Raw genomic sequence first — 22,385 nt, 5'->3', positions numbered from 1 at the left:
TAAGGAATTGGAAGTGGCAATGAAAAAGAATTGGAGATCAAGCTGCTGGCCTCACTTCAATATTGGAAGACAAGGAAAAGAGAGTGATACAAGAGCATCATCTCAACATACTTGAGCTGAATTCTTTTTCCTTCAATTTGTGCTTCATTTAGATTTTTTTTGCTATAGTTATCTAATGTCATCTCTTTGTATTTGAGAAAAAGGCTTATGAATGTGAGTTGAAAAAATCATGAGAGAAGATGCAAAAGAGATGCATGAAAAAGTTAAAGAAATGTTTTAGTGTATTTGAGTTTGTTGAATTAAGACTAGTTCCCCTTGTCAAGTTGGGATAGCACTTGGTGTTTCTGAATCTGGTTAGGTTTTCCTTCCAAGTCAGGACAATACTTCGGTAACTAAGCTTTGGGTTAGAAAGCTTAGAAGAAGATATTAGATGAATTAGATTATAATTCATTAGTATTGATATTTGTAATCTGTTTGATTATAGTGAAAATTCTACCATAATTGTGGTAGAAACTGGATGTAAGTTTTATGATACTTGAAAATCGAACTAGAATATATGCTGACCTCATTCTCTTCTTTCCTTTTCTGTTTTTATTTAGTTCTAGAGACAAAACGAAAAAAATCTCCTACATAATTAACTTCCACAAAAACAGACTATAAGAACTTTATTTTTGAGTTAACTTGATTCAAACTCCTCTCAAGTTCTAATAGTTCCATCACTAGTAAATAAAGAAAAAATAATTTGTCTTAAGATAATTATATTAAATGATAAGTATAAAAAAAATAATTATATTTTTAAAACAGTTTAAAAAAACAAAAACATCTTTAGATGATGAATTTATATACAAAAGTGAAACAAAAAAATACACTACAAAACTCGTAAGAACATATGAGAGGATGAACAAACAAATCTCTTTAAACAAGAAACAAAAATAAAAGAACAATCACCACATAAGAAGATTAATTCTAATAACTAAAAAAAAAACAAAAAAAAAACAAATAACAAATAAAAATATAATTTTATACAACTCTAACATCAGATACTTATATCTTTTCAAAAATGAATAACACTTCACTTTGTATTACTTTTTACTTAAATAATTATATTAAATTATATACAACAGCCAAATCAATTATTGTACAATTTACATATTAACTCAAAAATTATATAACATTTCTAAATTTATACTATATATTATAATTAATTTACCTCGCACGGGTTTTAGTCTAATATGAATTAATGATTAATGATATGTATAAATACCTTATTAACCAATATAGTTGAAAAGAAATGCATAAAATATGTTAACAATATCACACTGCTTTGAACAAGCTTCAGTTGTTATAATTTCCAGAATGATCTAATTCTCCATTCATTCATAATACCTTCTGTATATATCAAGAGTATTTGAAAAATTGGAAACTGTTTTGATGGGTTAGTTCCTAGACCTTATGTACAGTTTTACTTACCCTATAAATTGGCACTACTTCTGTACAACATGCCACTAGAACTATAGTAATTTACTTCCAAACTTTGATGGCCCCATCTCTACCACTTGATAATAAAAGTCTCTGGTTTAACTTAACAGAAGCCAGGGAAACAACAGAATCACGATGGCAACCGGCAGGATCAGTGGCAGCCGCAGATAGAATTGCCTTCGTCGTCAGTTTGGTTGTAAGAGGGCGTCTCTTCGTCTCCTGTTTGTTGGAGTAGAAAGTAAAATTAGCTGCCCATAATTCAAACAAGTTGGAAATTGTAAGGAGAAGCATACAGTAAAATACCTGTACAACTTGCACTCCAAAACTAGATTTTGTTTCATAAAAGTCATCATTCCCAACACCTTTAATGTTTGGTCCACAGATACAGTAACTTCTGTCAGGACTGCAACAAAAACAGATACAAACACATATTCAATGAAACCATTTTTGCGGAAAATCAGGGAAATAAGGTTTAAGTTAAGCACAAAACCTGTAATGATCCCATCGACGTATCTTTAAATCAGTGCCTCCAGTCAATAAATCACCCCCAGGCAAGGGAAGTAATGAACGGATTCCAGGAAGACGAGGAGGAGGATCATTCAGCTCATCAACTCCATACTTGCGATTAACATTTCGTCTTGGATCTGATTGAGAAGTAGGCTTACTTGAAGGCCTGGCCAAGGCCCAAGGAAGATCAGACATTTCTGCATCACCGTCATAATTGGCCATCCTCAATACCTGCAGGAAGATTTGTGAAGGTACAAGACAATAAATTAGAAACTATAGCTGATCCAAGTACCATTGAGAAAAATTTAGGATGTAAACTTCTCTAGAAAACCAACTAAATGGCACATTTACTGCGACTGGATTTGTTCTAGTGCGTACTGCTTTTATCATCCATAAGCAATTACAAAAACAACCTCATACCTGGTGGCAGCTACCGTTCTCTGCATTCCAAAGAGAAACTTCATTGCAACCAGCAGCAACATACACAAGGGGTCTAGCAGTTGAAGGCGGAGAAGCATTTGGAGGAAGAAAGAGGCATATCTTTTCTATAGGGCAAGCAAGAGAATACTGCCAAGAGTTAACAGGCACAAGAAACCTCAGATCCCAGAGAGTGATTACACCCCTGGATGACCCTGATACAAACCAATTACCACACGGCCCAGATGCCAGAGAAGAAACATAACCCTCGTCAGGAGTAGATTTCAGGGTCCAGTTACTGGAATTTGACCTAGTATCCCACAGATGAATGCCACAATTCTGGGTGCTATACATAATGTTGTAATTATCCAAGGGGCAATTCAAAATGCAGATTATGGCACCTTCCTTGATATCCTTCTTTGTGATATCAGCAATACCAGAATACTTCTCAACAAGATTTCCTAGACCTCTTGAAATATGATCAACAGAAAACATATGAATTAGTCCATCAGATGCTCCGATTATTACCTGCGCAGAACTGGGAAGTGTTGCTGCACATAGTGCACGGCTTCCCTCCAAGTGATATGTTAGCCTTGACCTGAACGATATGTCCTTCTCTAGCTTTTTGGAATCCCAAATCTTCACTGTGGAATCATCGGAAGCACTCACGAAGAAACTATGATCAGCAGAAATTGCTATGTCATTTACTGCTGAACGGTGTTCCTGCAGATGTGCAACCAGCACCCCTCGAGGCCTCCAGCCAGAATCCGGAACAGATGTTTTAGAAAAAGATGGAAATCCTGATAGATCAGTTTGGGCAGTTGCATCTTCAAGTGCATTTGAATTGCCTTTAATATTAGCAGATAATCCCACATCTTGAAATGTACTATTAACATAGGCTGTTTCATTCTCCTTGCCATCTGGTTCATGTACCACTCGATGAAACTGTTTAGAACCATTGCTGATGCTAAATGAACCTGAAAAGAGCTTTGGTGCTGGAACTGAACTAGCTAAATTAAAGGACTTATTAAGTGGATTAACCCAAGGCATAGCAGATGAACTGACACTCAGAGAATTCATCTGCAGTGGAGAATCAGATGCTGCGGGAGGGACTCCTATTCCCCGTCTGTCCATGCTAAAGGAGTACAAAGGTATTCCTTCTGACGGCTTTTCATATGTCATACTCTTTACACCACTAAAATGTGGTGACATAAATCCTGAAAACTGTAACTTCTCCATGGATTGAGGATCACGAGGTCCCACCATATTGGTATCGTTATGGATAAAGGCCCCCATATCTCTTAATTTTGCCTCAGCGTTGTCAGAATCATTTGGCCCTGGACGTTGGGCAGCAGTGTCAACAACTTGTTGAGCCTCAGTACCTTGTTTGTCAATCAAGTTCTTTAATGAGCCCAACTCTTCAATTCCCTTTTTAAGTAGATCCATTTCCCATAGTTTAGATTGTGATGAACTATACCAAATCTTCCTCTGCCTTTCTAGCATGTCTGAACTCCTGGAGCTCTCCAAAACTTCATAAAAAACCTGTCTTGAAACAGGAGGTTTCAAACATCGCAAAAGAGCCCTCTCTGAAGCAAGAGATGTGGGTTGTCTACGGAGGAAAGGCCGTATAACAGGAGCCAGGAAAACATAAGAATCTACTGCACCCAAGCTCTCACTGCTAGCAGCAATGAAAGAGACAACTGATCTTCGTACCCATGCACTAGGGTAACACAATAAAGGAAAGGCACGCTCTATCATTTGAAGCAGTATCCTTTTCCGGAAGAACCCACTTTTGCAAAGAACAGTCAGACAATCTAAGGCTTTAACAATGACAGATTCTGTTGTGTCACTTAAAGCCTGCTCAATGTAAGGCAATAGATATTCTTCTACACTTCTTTGGCCCACGAAAAAACAGACATAAACAATCTTCTCATAGAATACTGTCCTTAACTGCTCATCTCGGTCATTTAAGAAAGCAGGCAGGATAGGTAAGAGAAAGTCATTACTCTGTCTCACACCAAAGAAAAAGCATAGTTTACCAATGTCACGAAGAAGTGCTCTCCTAATATTTGGTGTTTGCTTTGGTCCCATTACAAGTTCTTGGACAACTTCTGCAATTGATTTCCTAAGCTGCACAAGTTGAACATCACTATTTATCCTCTTGACTTTTCCAGAGGTCTGACTGGATGATATTGATGGCTTTGGCAGCGAGCTCAATTCATCGAGAACACCTGCCTCACTCAAGCTTATTGAATGTATAAAGAATCCAAAAGCTGTTACTGCCAACTTAGAAATGTTGCTGGCATAGCATATTCTCACACTTTCCTCTGGATCATCAGGAAGCATAGAAAGCATTGGAAGAATATACTCAGGAAATATCTTTGCATCACTGGGAGGGAAATCCCGAACTAAAGGCAGAATGTCACATAAAGTCTCCAAAGCAGCACACCGCACAATAGCTGCTGGATCTGAAAGCATTGCAATCACATATGGGACAACACGCTGCAACCGATCCTCATCATCAATATATAAGGCGGAAGCCCTCAACAAGAGAATGGCTGCTCTCCTCAGGTGAGGCAACTTGACATTGCGTATGCAGGAGCAAAGCAAAGATGTTATCAAAACCATGCCTTCACATCTCATACTATCCTTTGGTAATTGCAGAAAAGGCATTCCAAATGTATCCGATTGATTATCATACTCAGACATCAAAGAATTCAAATCATTTAAAGTAATATTTTTCAAAAAGGGATGGCCATTTCCTCGAAACGTATTGGTAATAGTCTGAAGCAGCTCACCAGAAGATTGCAGATATTTTAGATTTTCAGGAAAGGTAGAGTTGGGTGAACTTCCAGTCACATCCCGGGGGCTAGATGGAATATTATTCTTTTTAGCATCCCTCAGTATGCCACTATAATGATCATGAAGTAAGCCTTTGCCTATGTCCTCTCTCCTAATCAGTGAGTCCTTCATGAAACTCACACTTTCTTTTGCAACCATCTCTTCCAAAAGTTCACCAGAAGTAACTTTTACATCACTGGATGAATTGTTGTTCATCATTTGTTTAAGTATCTCCTGGAAAGCACTTTGGCATAATAAAACCTACATTGATTGATCACACATAGAATGATTTAGTTATAGGATTTTTCCATAAAGCCATATTTCGTCATGGGCTAAATATAGTTCAGTAAAGCCAAATACCCTCATATCAGAATGGAGAGGGCTCCAGCAGCGGTAAAAATCATGCAGAAATGGTGAAAAATAGGTTGGGAATACAACTGCAGCATATTCCTTTAGATATCCTTCAGCAGAAAGTCTAGACTCTGGCTCTATCTGAATCATGTGTAGTATCATCTTACGGATTCCAAGGTCTGGTATCTGCATCATTTGAAATCCAATGTTTAAAGTACTGAAGACTGAATCATGAGGATACACACAGATAGATAAATTACTTTTTCAAGATGCTGACTTGGATCAAATTGCCCTCTACGATAAGCCAGAAGTTGAGACAGTTCAAACAGCGGTTGCCCCTCAAGGAAAAGTTCTGCAATAACACAGCTGAAATGGCAAAATGACATGTACATGTTAGAAAATAAATAATACAACCAAAAAGAAAAATGGTGAGAACATGGCATCTCTACAACACATCCCTAGTATTCTAGTTATTTAAAGAGGAATGCTAGAGCACCATCAGAATTTATTGTTTTTGGCCATCAGATAGCCATCAATGTTTAAAAGTATGGAATAAAGTATGTTGTTGGATTACTAAACTAAAGAAACTAGACTAAAAGAATCGAGTTGATGGCTAGAAAACAATAAATTAGCATCTCTCTTATTTAATAAATAGATCCAAATTATTAAAATAAAATAAATAAACTTCAGATCATACTGAGGTATCACCTCTACGTCATCAATAATTACAGCAGTATAATGCCTTGTTGATCATATATCACCTATACATAATTCTTTTTCCATTCAGTTAATAAAAGTTCATGCACATAAACACTTGCAGCATGAAACATGAACAACTGGAAAATTATATATTTCCTTAGATTAAGATTCTTGCTGCAAGGAATGCTCACCCGACAGCAAATATATCCATAGAAGGCTTTAAAGGGGAATCTTGTGCAACCTGCATCTCCCCTCCATGTTCGTAAAATCGCTAACAACCAAAGAAGTTTATGAAAAAAATAAGTGAGTAGGATTACAATCATGTTAGGGAAGGACAAATAGCAACCGGTAAAAAAGCACAGATCTTAGCACACATACCAGAAGGATTAACCTTCTGACTCGCTAATTATAGGTTAATTTTATTTATGTAATTTCAAATAAGCAAAAAACGAATAATCCCTGTGCAATAATTCTGCAATAAAGTTGGTCAAATCTGCTAACATACAAAAGATAAAGTTGGGAGTGGGTGCTCCAAGAATCATGACAGATTTTAGGTTTTCAATTCACCAGAGTTTCAATTTGCACACCTCGATTTGTATTAAAAATATCCAAAGGCTTTAATCAAAGCCATTTAGCATTTGCCAAATTCTCTTATTAATTAAGCCTCTAAATATTAAGTTATCTTGTAAGACCACTTGCCCGTGTATAATGAAATTCAGATTAATTACAAAAAGGAAGAACACAAAACACAGCACTATCATATGGAATAGTTTCAAAAGAACATGCAAGACCAAGCTTAGCATTAAACAAAGGGAGGCCAAATATTAAACCAAGCTTAACACATGATTAGCATTAAACATCATGGTTGAGCCAACAAAATGTAATAAGATAGATAATAAAAATAAATTAAACAGATATCAAAGGGAGGCCAACCTCGGGTGCTAGATAACAGAGTCTTCTTCCACCAGTGTCAAAGAAAAAAGAAAAATCCGATGGGTCATCATATGGAATGTAAGTAGGTTTGAAAGATGCAAAGTCCGCAAGGTACAACCAATTCGAGGATGTAATCAGCACATTCTCACACTTAATATCCCCTGCAGAAATACAAGTAAATGCACAAGTCAAGCCAAGCCATGATAAGAGAAGATGCTGCTGCTAATAGATCCCTCTCCACTCTTCTTGCTAATATGCATTTTTTTTTTTTTTTGAGGCAAGGCCTCAAATCCAATTAAACCAAGATATACCATGACATACTCCCTTCTCGTGGCTCTGTTGCACAGCTAAAAGCAGCTGTATATTATCCAAAAAGAAATATAGTGTCAGCAAAGATACCAAAACATCGAATGCTAACACTCTAGGGAACTGGAAGAGTAAACAAGACCTGAAAAGCCAACCATTTCTTCTCAACGAAACTGAGAAAAGGCCGAGTGCTTAGCCGATCATGCAGATTATGGAAGAAATATTGCCTCAAGAGGTATGCTGCTTTATCTGTTTCTTGCCAAAACTGCAAGATGACACCACCAAATCAGGAATGAGAAAGATCTACTTAAAGTCAAGTACCGAATGAAATAGTTAGAAAAGTAGATAAAGTACCCTATATCTAATAAACCTGTAAATCCAAAATTGGCATAAAATCGCAAAATATCTTTTCAGTAACCAAGAGAGTATTCAAAATTCTGTTCAACTACAAACTATACATAAACCCATATTTTTTACGCCTTTGAATCTGAAAATAACAAGCTGAGATGAGCTTTCAATCATTCTTAATCTCTTAAACAACACAGGGTATAATGTGGCATTTTTGAAAACTAAATGGACCTTTTATCCATTCAGATTCCCCGAACCTCTAAAATTAGAAACCAAGAAAGCAATTAAGTATCGTACACTCTGCACTTTATTGATCCTAGAGTCAATAATCCTAGTCTTGGGAGCTAGCTTTTGAAGGTGAATTCAACACACTGAATGAGTCAATTCTACAGAAAACAAGTTCACCTATATGAGAATCAAAATCCTTACTTCCCGCTCTGGTAGAAGTGCCGATGAGTTGCTTCTACTAAAGCTACCTTGAGAAGCCAAAATTTTCCTTTGGCAGTAAACTAAACCAAACAAGTAAATAACCACAAATGCCATCAAATATCAGAAACCCAACAAAGTGAAGCTACGAGCTTTCATTGGCACATCAAAGTTCAAAGCTTTAAGCACCCCATAGTGAAAACCCTCAACTACCAAAACCAAACACATCCCAATCAATTAAACACCGCGAACAATAAGATAAATAACATAAAACAAAAAACAAAAAAAAAACAGAAAAAAACAGAAAAAGAAAAACAAAAATTCACTGGCAAGTCAATGAATTGGGGAACCTGAAACGGCCAAACGTGAGGATGTTCGATGGATTGGAAGACGTCCTTGATGTGAGAGAGTCTACGCTCATATTCCCTAAGATCGATGACGGAATCACCGCGCTTGAAGTAAACCTTGACGAGCACCAAACCCTCGTCGTGCTTGCACTGAATTGATTTGAAGAATCTTCCACGACAAAGGACCTCTTTGAGGACGAGATTGTATGTGGAAGGAAGGTCGTGGAGATAGTACTCCGTAGCCGAAACCTGGGTGGTACGCGCGATTTTGTTACCCATTGTGACGGTGCTGAAGAATGAAGATTGCGTTGCGAGTTTCGATCGCAGAAGCACTTTTTCATTCTATAAGAAGAGTGAAGAAGAAGAAGGCCATGGATGCTGATGCTGATGCTCCTTTTGCATGATGCTAAACTGCTTCTATTGCTGTGAATTTTTTATGTCTGCGTTTTGCGGTCGCCACTTTTGCGTTTTGGTGGTGTTGCTACCAAAAATGGCCCAAAATTTTTTGCGCTAATAAAATAAAATAATAGTGATAATTTTGAAAGATAAAAACGAGAATAACGTCTTATAAATATAGAGAAAAGCTTAGTATACAAGCGATTAGGGCTTGTAACTATTACAAGTTCATTAACGCCTAATCCACTAAAATGCGCTGCAACTCCTACGTCACTTACACGCGCTATACAAACGTTTGTATAACTACCAAATTTAAAAGATTTGTTTCCTTCTTTGTTTTCTTTCTTTTCAAATTTCATCGTTCTTCAGCTCGCGCGTCTTCCCCTGATTTTTCGATCGTTCTTTTCCTCTCTTTTCTCATTGGTTTGTTCTTCGTCATTGACGTTAGTTTTTCTCTCTGTAACTCCAGCTTCGTTTTGACATGGTGTATTTATAGTTTTTGACATGGTGTATTCTGCAACCTCTCTATTGTTGATGACCAGTTTGTTCCGAAGGTTGGAATGAACTTTACCACCCTTGAAGATGCTGGAAAATTTTACAGGAACTATACCAAGGTTGCAGGTTTTTCTACAAGAGTTCGGAGCACAAATAGAAACGAAAACGAGATTAAGAATCAATTGATTACATGTAGCAGAGAGGGAAAATGAAACTCTCATAGCAAAGACTCATTTGATAGGAATTGGAATGATTTTCTGCTAAACTTTGGTCTTGTGGACAACAAGTGGCTTTTATGTAGTGTTGGGTTAAAATCTGCAGCAGATGTGTAAATTTAATTTTTTATCGAGTGTATTTATAGTCTGTGTTTGGGTGTATTATGCAGATCTCTATGCAGACCGTCATATATGGGTTCCAATCTATCTGGATCACCACTTCATATTATAGTACCTGTAAATCAGACATTTTGAATACACCAGAGAGAGTTTAATTAATTTTGGTCTTGTGGACAACAAGTGACTTTCAGGTAGTGTTGGGTTAAAATCTGCAGCAGGGGTGTAAATTTAATTTTTTATCGGGTGTATTTATAGTCTGTGTTTGGGTGTATTATGCAGATCTCTATGCAGACCGTCATATATGGGTTCCAATCTATCTGGATCACCACTTCATATTATAGTACCTGTAAATCAGACATTTTGAATACACCAGAGAGAGTTTAATTAATTTTGGCCTTGTGGACAACAAGTGGCTTTCAGGTAGTGTTGGGTTAAAATCTGCAGCAGGGGTGTAAATTTAATTTTTTATCGGGTGTATTTATAGTCTGTGTTTGGGTGTATTATGCAGATCTCTATGCAGACCATCATATATAGGTTCCAATCTATCTGGATCACCACTTCATATTATAGTACCTGTAAATCAGACATTTTGAATACACCAGAGAGAGTTTAATTAATTTTGGTCTTGTGGACAACAAGTGGCTTTCAGGTAGTGTTGGGTTAAAATCTGCAGCAGAGGTGTAAATTTAATTTTTTATCGGGTGTATTTATAGTCTGTGTTTGGGTGTATTATGCAGATCTCTATGTAGACTGTCATATATGGTTCCAATCTATCTGGATCACCACTTCATATTATAGTACCTGTAAATCAGACATTTTGAATACACTAGAGAGAGTTTAATTAATTTTGGACTTGTGGACAACAAGTAGCTTTCAGGTAGTGTTGGGTTAAAATCTGCAGCAGAGGTGTAAATTTAATTTTTTATCGGGTGTATTTATAGTATGTGTTTGGGTGTATTATGCAGATCTCTATGCAGACCGTCATATATGGGTTCCAATCTATCTGGATCACCACTTCATATTATAGTACCTGTAAATCAGACATTTTGAATACACCAGAGAGAGTTTAATTAATTTTGGTCTTGTGGACAACAAGTGGCTTTCAGGTAGTGTTGGGTTAAAATCTGCAGCAGGGGTGTAAATTTAATTTTTTATCAGGTGTATTTATAGTCTGTGTTTGGGTGTATTATGCAGATCTCTATGCAGACTGTCATATATGGGTTCCAATCTATCTGGATCACCACTTCATATTATATTACCTATAAATCAGACATTTTGAATACACTAGAGAGAGTTTAATTAATTTTGGACTTGTGGACAACAAGTAGCTTTCAGGTAGTGTTAGGTTAAAATCTGCAGCAGAGGTGTAAATTTTATTTTTTATCGGGTGTATTTATAGTCTGTGTTTGGGTGTATTATGCAAATCTCTATGCAGACCGTCATATATGGGTTCCAATCTATCTGGATCACAACTTCATATTATAGTACCTGTAAATCAGACATTTTGAATACACCAAAGAGAGTTTAATTAATTTTGGTCTTGTGGACAACAAGTGGCTTTCAGGTAGTGTTGGGTTAAAATCTGCAGCAGAGGTGTAAATTTAATTTTTAATCGGGTGTATTTATAGTCTGTGTTTGGGTGTATTATGCAGATCTCTATGCAGACCGTCATATATGGGTTCCAATCTATTTGGATCACCACTTCATATTATAGTACCTGTAAATCAGAATTTTGAATACACTAGAGAGAGTTTAATTAATTTTGGTCTTGTGGACAACAAGTGGCTTTTATGTAGTGTTGGGTTAAAATCTGCAGCAGAGGTGTAAATTTAATTTTTTATCGGGTGTATTTATAGTCTGTGTTTGGGTGTATTATGCAGATCTCTATGCAGACCGTCATATATGGGTTCCAATCTATCTGGATCACCACTTCATATTATAGTACCTGTAAATCAGACATTTTGAATACACTAGAGAGAGTTTAATTAATTTTGATCTTGTGGACAACAAGTGGCTTTTAGGTAGTGTTGGGTTAAAATCTGCAACAGAGGTGTAAATTTAATTTTTTATCGGGTGTATTTATAGTCTGTGTTTGGGTGTATTATGCAGATCTCTATGCAGACCGTCATATATGGGTTCCAATCTATCTGGATCACCACTTCATATTATAGTACCTGTAAATCAGACATTTTGAATACACTAGAGAGAGTTTAATTAATTTTGGACTTGTGGACAACAAGTAGCTTTCAGGTAGTGTTGGGTTAAAATCTGCTGCAGAGGTGTAAATTTAATTTTTTATCAGGTGTATTTATAGTCTGTGTTTGGGTGTATTATGCAGATCTCTATGCAGACCGTCATATATGGGTTCCAATCTATCTGGATCACCACTTCATATTATAGTACCTGTAAATCAGACATTTTGAATACACCAGAGAGAGTTTAATTATGGAAAAAAAATTTACTTATAATTGGATCAAATATATTTACACCATGTGTTCAATTTCTTAGAACAAGAAGATCAATAAAACCTAGAAGAACATAGAAGAACAGTAAAACATAGTTCTTCGATTTCGAAATCAGAAACAGAAATGTGGAAAATGTACAAGATGAGTAAAACAATAACGTACATTGAATAATATTTTGTTGATGGTTTCTGCTATTATTCGCGACGAGTTCAAATGTCTCTTCAGTTTGGAATGTTGCTCGAAACTTGAGGATTTGTGTTATCTTTGAAGGAGAAGAGGAAGAGTGAGCCATAACGAGCGGTTTTTTCGAAGCGTAATCGTTCGAGTGACGCGCGTGAAATTGACGCTCCATTTAAAGGGAGGGAGTGCGCGTGGATTAAACCTGAGTTGGGCCAACTTATAAGGATTGTATGCGTTATTTGCTTGTATGTGTAGCGGGGCCCTAAATTATAAAAGAATTTCCATATCTATTCCCAAAATAAATATGAATCTTCTTAATTTTTTTTGTAACTGTTTTATCAAGGATAGTTTTTTATTATTTAAAATCTTTTTCATATTTTTTTAATTTTATATAAAGAATATATGATAAGAGATCTTACGTTATAATAATAATTAAAACATAAAAAAAATCTATCCCCATTGAAAAATTTTCAGTAAGTTGTAACTGCTGTTCCACTGCTACTCAAAACTACAAGCATCTCGCTTAGTGTTTAATAAATTAAAATAGGATTTGGATTTTCTAAAGTTTGAATTTTATTTTAGAGAGTAAAATATGATCTCTTATCATTTATTTCATAGGTGAGATAAAAAATAAATATGAAAAAAATTATTCAAAGATAGAAAATCACATTTTACTCTCTAAAGTAACTTTAGAGGATCCAAATTCATCCAAACATAAAATTACTTTTATTTTTTTATAAATCATTTAAAAAAGATAACTCGAAAAAAAATATTTTCTTAAAAATTCACCCAAACAAACCATACAAGTCTTTTTGGCTTACAAGTCTTACAAATCTAACAAAAACTACATCCACCCACCATTATGAAGAGGCTTCTTTTTCTTTGGATTTCTCCATCTCCTCCTTCCCTTCATTCTTCTTCTCCTTCTTCTTTCCGTTTCTTCTCATGTTTTCGCGTGTTTTATTTTTATCGTTGTTTTTTATTACTGTTGTTGTTGCTGCATTTTTTCTTCCTCCTCTTTCTATTGATTTTGCAATATTATATATTTTTTTCTTCTTTATTTGATTTTTTCTCCCAAAAAGAATTATAAGAAAACGAAATAAAAAGATGAGGAAGAAGAAGCAAGATGAGGAGGAGGAAGATGAAGAGTTTTGATTCAAAACTTATCAAAATAAAAAATACACCCAAAAATTTTTAAAATATTACACCTAAATTTAATGCAAATACAGAAAAATATTTTCTTTAATGCTGCATTTTTTCTTCTTTTTTCTTATTTCTTTTAGTTAAATGAATGTAAGTTCATCCTCTTCCAAATAATGTTGCAGCATTATGTATTTCTTCTTCTTCTTTATTTGATTTTTTTGTTTCTATTATTGTTAAGAGAGTAAAATAAGAAAAAATTTGAGAAAATAAAACAAAAAAAGATGAATAAAAAAAAAGATGATGATGATGATGAAAAAAAAAACGCAGTAGACACATGAGAAGGAAGAAGAGTAACAGTTTTGAATTATGCAGAACTTATCACTTATCAGAATAAAAATACATTAAAAAATTTTTAAAATACACCTAAATATTTTCGTATTACACCCAATTTTGCTACAAATACAGAAAAATATTTTTTCTAATACTATATTTTTCTTCTAAATTGAATCACACGTCAGTCACTTGATTTGATTTAAAACAATAATCAATTCCGTTCTCGTTCAAGTGATCATTTGAACTTGAATTATTTATTATTTTCAACAAAATGATGGAGGAAAAAGAGTAAAAGAAAAGAGAAAAAGAAATTCTATTGAAAAAAGGAGGAGGAAGAAGTGGTGTTGACCGTGATGATAATAAAAGAGAAAAATTACGACGAAAAAGTACGGAAAAAACGTAAAAGCGCGCGAATATAAATGACTTATATAACTTATATGAAAAAAATTACTTGTATGTAGAGAATGATTTTTTATTTATATTTATTATAATTATTTTAAATTAAACTATTTTAAATTAATTAAATAATTAATTTATTTATCTATTTAATCAAGTATCAAATATTTAAATTTCACATTTATACATACCGCAATCTATTTCTACTTACTTTTATTAGATATAATTTTGTTATTTATATTTATTAAAAGTTAGGCTTACTTTGATTTACAAAACGAAAAATATATATAATTTTGTAAAAATTATATTTTAAAAAGAGTTCCGCTTGTACTTAAAAAGTTAAATCCCTAGATATGTCATTTTAAAAATTACCGTTGATATATTAGTTATAAAAAATAAGATTTTAATTAACCAAATCTTATAAATGTAATAATTATCAGAAGTAAAATAAATTCGTGTTGAAATATTTTATAGTTGTGACTAATTTAATAACAAATTTTGTATATATACATAGTTATATTTTCAAGCATATTTATGTATTGTATTCATATCTAAATTTTCAGAGATATATTTTGTGTTTATTCTTTATATCATTGAAGATTTGGAATTGAAGTGTAAATGCTAATATGATCTGCCACATCCTGAACCGGGTTGGCCCGATTTGGGTCCCAAAAGGCCAAAACAAATCGATTCAGACCCGGGCGACCCATCCCACACCGGGGAGTGCTGAACTCCGATGAGAATGTTGAAACCAATTTTTTTATTTAAAAAACAAAAGTCAACGGCAAGTAATGGGATATAACATGGTTCGGGTGGTTAAGCTTAACGGTGTTTGTTGCGCCTCCGTGTCCCGTTCTTGTTTCCCTCCATTGCTGATTTGCTTTTGAGGTGCTATAAATGGCAATTCCATAACGGAAGCTCAACAACAAGAAGTAACACTCTTCCTCTGGTCAGTTTTCTCTCTATCTTTCAAATATTCATTTCAATTTCTATGCTTTGTTCCACTACAAATAAGTTTACTTCACGGCACGGTCACAATCTGATGAGCTTCATAGTTTGCCCTTTTTCTTTCTTACTCATGTTAAAAAGATGTATCTTTTATTTTTATTTTGAAGAGCTAGAAGGGTCTCTTGTTTGATTTTCGCTCTCAAGTTTTGTATACAACTTATCTGTTTGTAGACACGGGTTTTCTGTTTTCTATTATGTTATCTTTGTTAATGTTTGAAGGTGATGATAGTATGCAACACTGCAAACTTGAGTTCTGTTACAATATATTATCCTATTTTGGGTTTGAATCTTTCTTGGGTTTTAGACTGTAGTAAGTGTAAGTACACTGGAATAGAAGTTACATTTTCAGTCATGAATTAAGAAGTTGATTATTAAAAGGCTTATTTGATTCTCTTTCCTTTTTTCCTCCCCCCCTGATTACACCCTGCATCGATGACATGAGTCCGTTTTGTTGCTGTTGTGTAGACAGGTTTACTGAAGATTGCATACCGAAAATTTGCTACAACGGCAACTACGGCACAGACATTGTCAACCATGGCAGTTGTAAGTTCATTGAGTTCCCATAGGGCATCCTAAATTTTTGCAATAAGGTGCTAATCTTAGGACTAATGTTGTTTGTTTCGATCCAGGGTGCCGAAAACATGGGTAATGTTAAAAGGCAGTTGGTACAGCTGTTTGAGGTATCTCTGCAAGCAACCGTACCTAGCGAGACAGATGTAGCACCATTAGTTGATGCTTGCATTGCAAAATCTGGTGTAAGATTTGGCGATTACCAATGGTGAGTTGAAAGTTGAAACATTTTCCCGCCAGTCAACATATACCTGAGGCTGTAATAGCATTGTTTATCAAGCATTGTAAACCACTAAGTTTTATTAATAGTGTTTTTTCCTTGGCAGTAATAATGCAATGGGTTTATGGTCTAAGATAAAAGGAAAGCAGACAGAGTTTAGGGGTCCGACTGCTGTTGGGCAGGTATAACATGTGAAGTTTCTTTTACTTCTTCCTGCTTCACCAGTGTTTATTTTCTTTTAAATTCTCATATGAATTATTGATTTTTGAATAAGACTCTGACTTTTCTTTGTCAAATGATACTGTGTGTAGGCCATAATGAAGAATCTTCCCCCTTCTGATATGGTAGAATCATGCTCTGTAGCTGGCCCTGGATTTGTGAATGTTGTCTTATCAAGGAATTGGATAGCAAAGGTGACTGCATTTTCGACCTTCTAGTTCTAAAAGTAGTATCTATCTTATATCCGAGTCCCCCTCCCCCTCTTTTTTTGGGGGTTTTGGGAGAGGTTTCCTCTGGCTTGATCGAAAGTTGCTACTCTAGAAAGTAATTGTTTTCACCTTGTTTGGATTTTTGAGCTTATTCAAGAATTCAGTTTGCAATTAACATGAAAAATATTTGTTCTACAGAGCTTACAAAAGATGCTAATTGATGGTATTGATACATGGGCACCATGCCTTCCAGTCAAGAGAGCTGTTGTCGATTTTTCGTCACCCAACATAGCAAAGGAAATGCATGTTGGTCACCTGAGATCTACCATTATTGGGGACACATTGGCTCGCATGCTTGAATTTTCACACGTGGAGGTTCTACGCCGAAATCATGTTGGTGACTGGGGAACACAGGTAGATATAGTATCCCAAATTATGCTATTTGTGTCATCAAATTTAAACTTGTATGTGGTTATTATCAAAGCTTGGTTTCTTCATATGCCTCTGGGCAATCGTTTGCAACAATCATTTAACTTGACAAGTTATGTTTATTATCATTTACTTGGTGACTTGGCAACTAAATAATAATTCTGTTTGGGACAATAAATGTTTTAAGTTGCTTTTATGTCTTCATTATCAAAAAAACTAGGAGGAATCAGGCATTGTGTGATACTGTGATCTCTACTAAGACACTGTTTCCTATCTCTCTGGGGCAAATAGTTGGATATTGAGCTGTTTCACCTTCTCCCTGATTAGCAATGTCCTCTGATTTGTTATAGGGATATCCTTTTGGCATATTTGCTTGAATTATAAAACATTCCATTTTGGAAAGTTCTCATTTTGGTATTTGCACCATATGGCTTCAAGTCCAACCATTTATTTTGCAGTTTGGAATGCTCATTGAATTCCTTTTTGAAAAATTTCCAAACCCAGAGGATGTCAATGAAGCAGCCATTGGAGATCTTCAGGTGAGAAATACATTAAGATGTATTTATTCCCATTATTCTTATCTAGATTTTAAATATATATTTTTATTGGTGTTTCTTCATCCACATCTTACAAATATATCAAATGTTAATTTTCTTTTTTGTGTAGTAATTCTAGTTAAATTAATTTTTCCGCATGGAAGCAAAACTATGCATTCCTTAGGTATGTAGGAGTCAATTTGCAATAAATGCTATCAAACTTCTAAATGGGCAAAGGCCTTACATAAAAGTGATTAGTTATCTCTCTTCATTTCTCTTTAAAGTAGAAAGAAGGTAAAGGGTGAAGCAATTGTTTGGGTTATGTTTGATCATGAATATTTCTCTTTACGAATTACTGCAAATGAGCCTTCAACCTGGCAATGATAATGTTTATGGTTTTGACAACATATACTTTTTATGATACTTTTTTTTCCCTGGAAAAGTTGGATTATTATCAGTGATTCTAATATTTCTGAGCTGCTGAATTTCTCAGACATTTTATAAGGCATCAAAAGCGAGATTCGACAGTGATCCTGAATTTAAACAAAGGGCTCAACAGGCTGTTGTCCGGCTTCAGGTAATTTATATCTTGATTATTATTTTTTTCCTGATTTCTCTATTCATAAATCTTGTGAAACCTTCTTTTGAATTTTGTGTATATGTAATTTTTTTAGGGTGGGGAAGACACATATCACAGGGCTTGGAAACAAATTTGTGAAATTAGTAGAACTGAATTCCACAGGGTCTATGAACGCCTTGGTATTCAATTGGAGGAAAAGGTAAAGGTTCTAGGTTCCTTTTTTAATCACTTTGTACACCAATGATGCCTATTCTTTTGTACCTAAAAAAAAAGAATGCAAAGACCCCCCCCCCCCCCCCCTTGCCCCCTACCCAATGAACTTTGAAACCTCAGAGAATTGTATGCTGGCTTATTATTTTTGGGTATGTTGGAAATTTTGGTAGTTGCTATGCTTCTTATTCAATTCATGATATAGGTCTGATTCTGTCTTTATAACTAATAGTATGATTAGTTGATTGCTTTACTCAAATTACCATTGGGAACCTGCTCTCTTTCTCTCTTATGTCTGGTTAAATTGGTCTTCTGTTGAAATTATATTCTAACAAGATTTTATATGAAATAGAACTCCTATTTGGTTTATTGCTTTATTAATATTGTAGCTGGAAGGGCATTATTTGTGATGTCATTATGCCACTATTTAAACTTAGTGTAGGAATGAATCAATAATACATTGAGTATATGTTGAACTAATTAGAGGATCTTTTACTTACATCAGTAAATATCCCCTTTTTTAGTATTCTACTGAATGATGATATATTTGATCACAGGGAGAAAGCTTCTATAGTCCATATATCCCTGGGGTTTTGGAGGAATTGAATAAAAAAGGAATCATTGAAGATGATAAAGGTGCTCGTGTGATATTTGTTCAGGATGTAAACATTCCACTGATTGTTGTGAAGAGTGATGGTGGTTACAACTATGCTTCAACTGATCTAGCAGCACTTCGGTCTGTTTCTGTCTTTAGGCTTTTGTACATGTTTTTGGAAATCTGTTACAATTGCTGACTTTGTATACTCAACTATTTTGTCAACATTTGTCTTGGATATTTCATGTGATATTTTCATCACTCTGCAATGTTATCTTTGTGTGGAATTGGAAATGTATTTACTGGGGGACCTTCTCCACTTTGATTATCTTTTTTATTTGAACCATTGTAGGTATCGGATAAACGAAGAAAAAGCTGAGTGGATTATATATCTCACAGATGTTGGGCAGCAGCAACACTTTGATATGCTATTTAAGGTATACCTAAATTAATAATTATCATAGTATCATATGGTTACTTTATCTTCTTGCTTATCCAAGTGTATGTGTTGTGTTGATTTCATCCATAAATATGTCCAACTACTTTGCTTTTGTTTTATTAACTTTTAAATCAAATTTTAAAATGACAAAATCGTTTAATTTTTCATGGTACTGCAAGTGCTTCTGCTTATGTTCCAATGAGCTAAAGTGTTAATTGTCATTTCAGGCTGCTAAGCGCGCAGGTTGGCTGCCGGCTGATGATGGTTCATACCCAAAAGCTACTCATGTAGGTTTTGGTCTTGTTCTTGGGGAAGATGGAAAAAGATTTCGGACTCGTAGCACTGAGGTTGTTAGATTGGTTGATTTGCTTGATGAAGCCAAGAATCGCAGTAAAACTGCCCTTCTTGAACGTGGTAAAGTACTAAAGTACCAGTTTCCTGGTTGAATTTTTACTTTTTATCTTCATCCAAGTATCTGTGGCATGAATTTTTGTTTAAGATCTATGAATGCATGCCAGATTTTACATCAGATTTTTAACCTTCCAAATCCTATGTTCTTTCAGATACAGCTAAAGAATGGCCTGAGGAGGAGGTTGAGAAAACATCACAGGCAATTGGTTATGGTGCTGTTAAGTAAGCTCATCTCACATTGACTACTCCTCTTTCTATTCTAAATCAACATTATGTCCTGTCGTACAATGTTGTTTTCTGCTTATTTGCACTGTTAGTTTTGTAAAAGACATATTGGCTAGTAAATTCCTGTGGACTGAATTTTTTAAATTGTTATAAGTGGGATGTTTAAGTTTTTTTGCCAATGATCTGAATACTGTTGATACATACTGATTTTAATTCTTTAGGTTTCTTCTTGCTAGTGTTAAATGCTAAATAGATAAGTCACAACTATGTAACTTGGCCTCCTAAATGAGTTATTGGCTTGTAATCTCATCTTTGATGGTGTTTACAGGTATGCTGACTTGAAGAACAACAAACAAACAAATTACACATTCAACTTTGATCAGATGCTCAATGATAAGGTGCTAAACTATAGCTGTGCAAATTTTGTGTTCATGCTTTGGAAGCAAGAGCGAAACAGATCTTAGTTTTAATGACCATTATTTATGTGTTCAGCCGCTTTTTTTCTCTCTTAATAGATCAGACTTGTAAGCTAGTACTCTCTTCACCATATTGAACTCCTGAAACAGGGCAATACTGCTGTATATTTGCTGTATGCACATGCTAGGATCTGTTCGATCATCAGGAAATCTGGTAAAGACATAGAAGAAGTAAAAAGAGTAAGTTTGTTTTCTTCTTGGGATCAAGATGTACTGGTTTATTAACTGTTATATGTAGTTAGTTGTCAAAAAAAATCCATAATTATTTCAGTATTTTTATATGTATAGTTTCACAATTACCCCACATAATGGGAAAAAGTTTGGAAGTTGTTTTGTTGTTTAATTTTACAAGATACATGATACAAATATCAGAGCTATGGCTAGGTTTGCTTTCTGGCATGGTTAACTTGTATACTTCAATTTAGCACCCTTCTATTGTAATGTGATTGTGATATTATTTAGTTATTCAGTAAGCTAAAGATCAATTAGTGCATATTTCTTACTATCTACTTTATATTTAACAACTTATTGCGACAGAATGCTAAAATAGCGTTGGATCACGAAGATGAGCGCGCATTGGGGCTTCATTTGATACAATTTTCGGAGGTTGGACATGTTCTTGAGCTTTAGACCTTTATTTATAACTATGTTACTGGAGCTCTATTCACATCAAGAAAGGAATTTGACATAAAACCACAATTCAAAAATGGCCGGGTAGTCCAAAAAACCATACTTATGCTCATGTAGTCATGTGGATCTTTGTACGGTTTTGTTTTTTCAGGTTATTGAGGAAGCATGCACCAATTTATTGCCTAATGTCTTGTGTGAATACCTCTATAATTTGTCAGAAATCTTCACAAAAAAGTTTTATTCTAATTGCCAGGTATACTTCTAAAGCCAACTTATGGTATATTTATCGTTGCTATTTTCACAACTTTACTTCTGATGCAGTGAAAGAATATTAGAATAATGTTTAGATAAGTCATAAGTTATGTGTACACATTAAGTGTGGAATGCTGTGTTGTCTCACATCGCATTAACATTTTTCGCGAGTCCTTTAATCGAACAAATTCGCTCGTGGCAGGTTGTTGGGTCGCCTGAAGAAAGTAGTAGACTCTTGTTATGTGAAGCAACAGCAACTGTGATGAGAAAGTGCTTCCATCTCCTTGGAATTGTACCTGTTTATAAGATATGACCTCTTTCATAAAGGATTCCTTCAAATTCTAAAGCTTTTGCAGATCTAATTTTTTATTTGTACATAAGTTTTAAGGACAATCACAAAATCAAAACTCTTATGGTAAACTATTATATCTGTTTTTTTTATGACCATTCACGCGGTCAAGGTAAAATGTAGTTATTTTTGCTGATTTAGTATTACATATTTCGATACACAAGTAAAACTGCATCAAAATTAAATTTAAATTATATTACTATATCTACCTCTCTTTTTGTTTATTTGCATTTTTGAGATTAAAGCAGCAACATAGTGAATGCTTGATAGTTGATAGGGAATGCTTTATAGCATAGAAATTTTAATGAAAGTTCACTTGAAATTTATTTAGTTATATCATATTCCTTGTAACTTAAGTTTTAGACACGTAAAGGACACGGAATATTAAAATAAAATATAAATATCCAATAACATCAAGAAGTTATAGTTTATACGTTTTTCCGAGTGAGTGAAGCTAAGATTATGAGTTTGAGTATAAATATGTACTTGGAATCAAACAAAAACGTCTGGTATGATGAAATATTCTATACCAATACGTTTGTTCAAAGGCAGGTTTTAAGCTACAATTGTTAAGAAAGATTAATACACAACCAATTAATGTTTGTATCAAAATTCTTTTTGGCATTATTT

The 22,385-nt window shown here is 34.6% G+C and overlaps 2 protein-coding genes across 4 annotated transcripts; one reads left to right on the top strand and one right to left on the bottom strand.

The window, feature by feature from the left end:
• Window positions 1-1,323: 1,323 nt before the first annotated feature.
• Window positions 1,324-9,201, bottom strand: LOC112802065 (serine/threonine-protein kinase VPS15). 2 transcript variants are annotated; one of them, XM_025845071.3, is made up of 11 exons: window positions 8,658-9,201; window positions 7,676-7,798; window positions 7,539-7,584; window positions 7,228-7,388; window positions 6,486-6,565; window positions 5,856-5,961; window positions 5,605-5,781; window positions 2,407-5,505; window positions 1,970-2,217; window positions 1,783-1,882; window positions 1,324-1,698 (listed from the first exon to the last, which is right to left on the bottom strand). In XM_025845071.3, exons 1-11 carry the CDS (start codon window positions 8,931-8,933, stop codon window positions 1,522-1,524), a joined length of 4,593 nt encoding a protein of 1,530 aa, XP_025700856.1. In that variant the 5' UTR covers window positions 8,934-9,201; the 3' UTR covers window positions 1,324-1,521. The 2 variants fall into 2 exon arrangements, with proteins under 2 accessions (XP_025700856.1, XP_072093582.1); XM_072237481.1 differs by lacking the exon at window positions 7,539-7,584 and having other exon boundaries at window positions 8,658-9,151.
• Window positions 9,202-14,995: 5,794 nt separating this feature from the next.
• On the top strand, window positions 14,996-21,959 carry LOC112802064 (arginine--tRNA ligase, chloroplastic/mitochondrial). Of its 2 annotated transcripts, none has more exons than XM_025845068.3 (18): window positions 14,996-15,346; window positions 15,871-15,948; window positions 16,035-16,183; window positions 16,302-16,377; window positions 16,507-16,608; window positions 16,822-17,037; window positions 17,511-17,591; window positions 18,082-18,165; window positions 18,263-18,367; window positions 18,936-19,114; window positions 19,326-19,410; window positions 19,640-19,826; window positions 19,976-20,045; window positions 20,377-20,446; window positions 20,615-20,704; window positions 21,062-21,130; window positions 21,306-21,407; window positions 21,609-21,959. In XM_025845068.3, exons 2-18 carry the CDS (start codon window positions 15,940-15,942, stop codon window positions 21,717-21,719), a joined length of 1,785 nt encoding a protein of 594 aa, XP_025700853.1. In that variant the 5' UTR covers window positions 14,996-15,346; window positions 15,871-15,939; the 3' UTR covers window positions 21,720-21,959. The 2 variants fall into 2 exon arrangements, with proteins under 2 accessions (XP_025700853.1, XP_025700855.1); XM_025845070.3 differs by having other exon boundaries at window positions 15,001-15,346; window positions 15,875-15,948.
• The last annotated feature ends 426 nt before the right edge of the window (window positions 21,960-22,385 follow it).

The sequence above is a fragment of the Arachis hypogaea genome, chromosome 5 (assembly GCF_003086295.3).
Source record: "Arachis hypogaea cultivar Tifrunner chromosome 5, arahy.Tifrunner.gnm2.J5K5, whole genome shotgun sequence".
In the NCBI taxonomy this organism is placed as follows: domain Eukaryota; kingdom Viridiplantae; phylum Streptophyta; class Magnoliopsida; order Fabales; family Fabaceae; genus Arachis; species Arachis hypogaea.
This window is presented reverse-complemented; position numbering and strand designations above follow the sequence as displayed.

Bases quoted from the DNA above. Each gene is read 5' to 3' on its own strand.
- LOC112802065 (XM_025845071.3), bottom strand. From the start codon at position 8,933: ATGGGTAACAAAATCGCGCGTACCACCCAGGTTTCGGCTACGGAGTAC. The intron at 7,799-8,657 runs GTTCCCCAATTC...GTCATCTTGCAG, and splicing joins CTCACGTTTGGCCGTTTCAG to TTTTGGCAAGAAACAGATAA. The intron at 7,585-7,675 runs GTCTTGTTTACT...GATAATATACAG, and splicing joins AGAAATGGTTGGCTTTTCAG to CTGCTTTTAGCTGTGCAACA.
- LOC112802064 (XM_025845068.3), top strand. The intron at 20,447-20,614 runs GTGCTAAACTAT...CTCCTGAAACAG, and splicing joins ATCAGATGCTCAATGATAAG to GGCAATACTGCTGTATATTT. The intron at 21,408-21,608 runs GTATACTTCTAA...CGCTCGTGGCAG, and splicing joins AGTTTTATTCTAATTGCCAG to GTTGTTGGGTCGCCTGAAGA.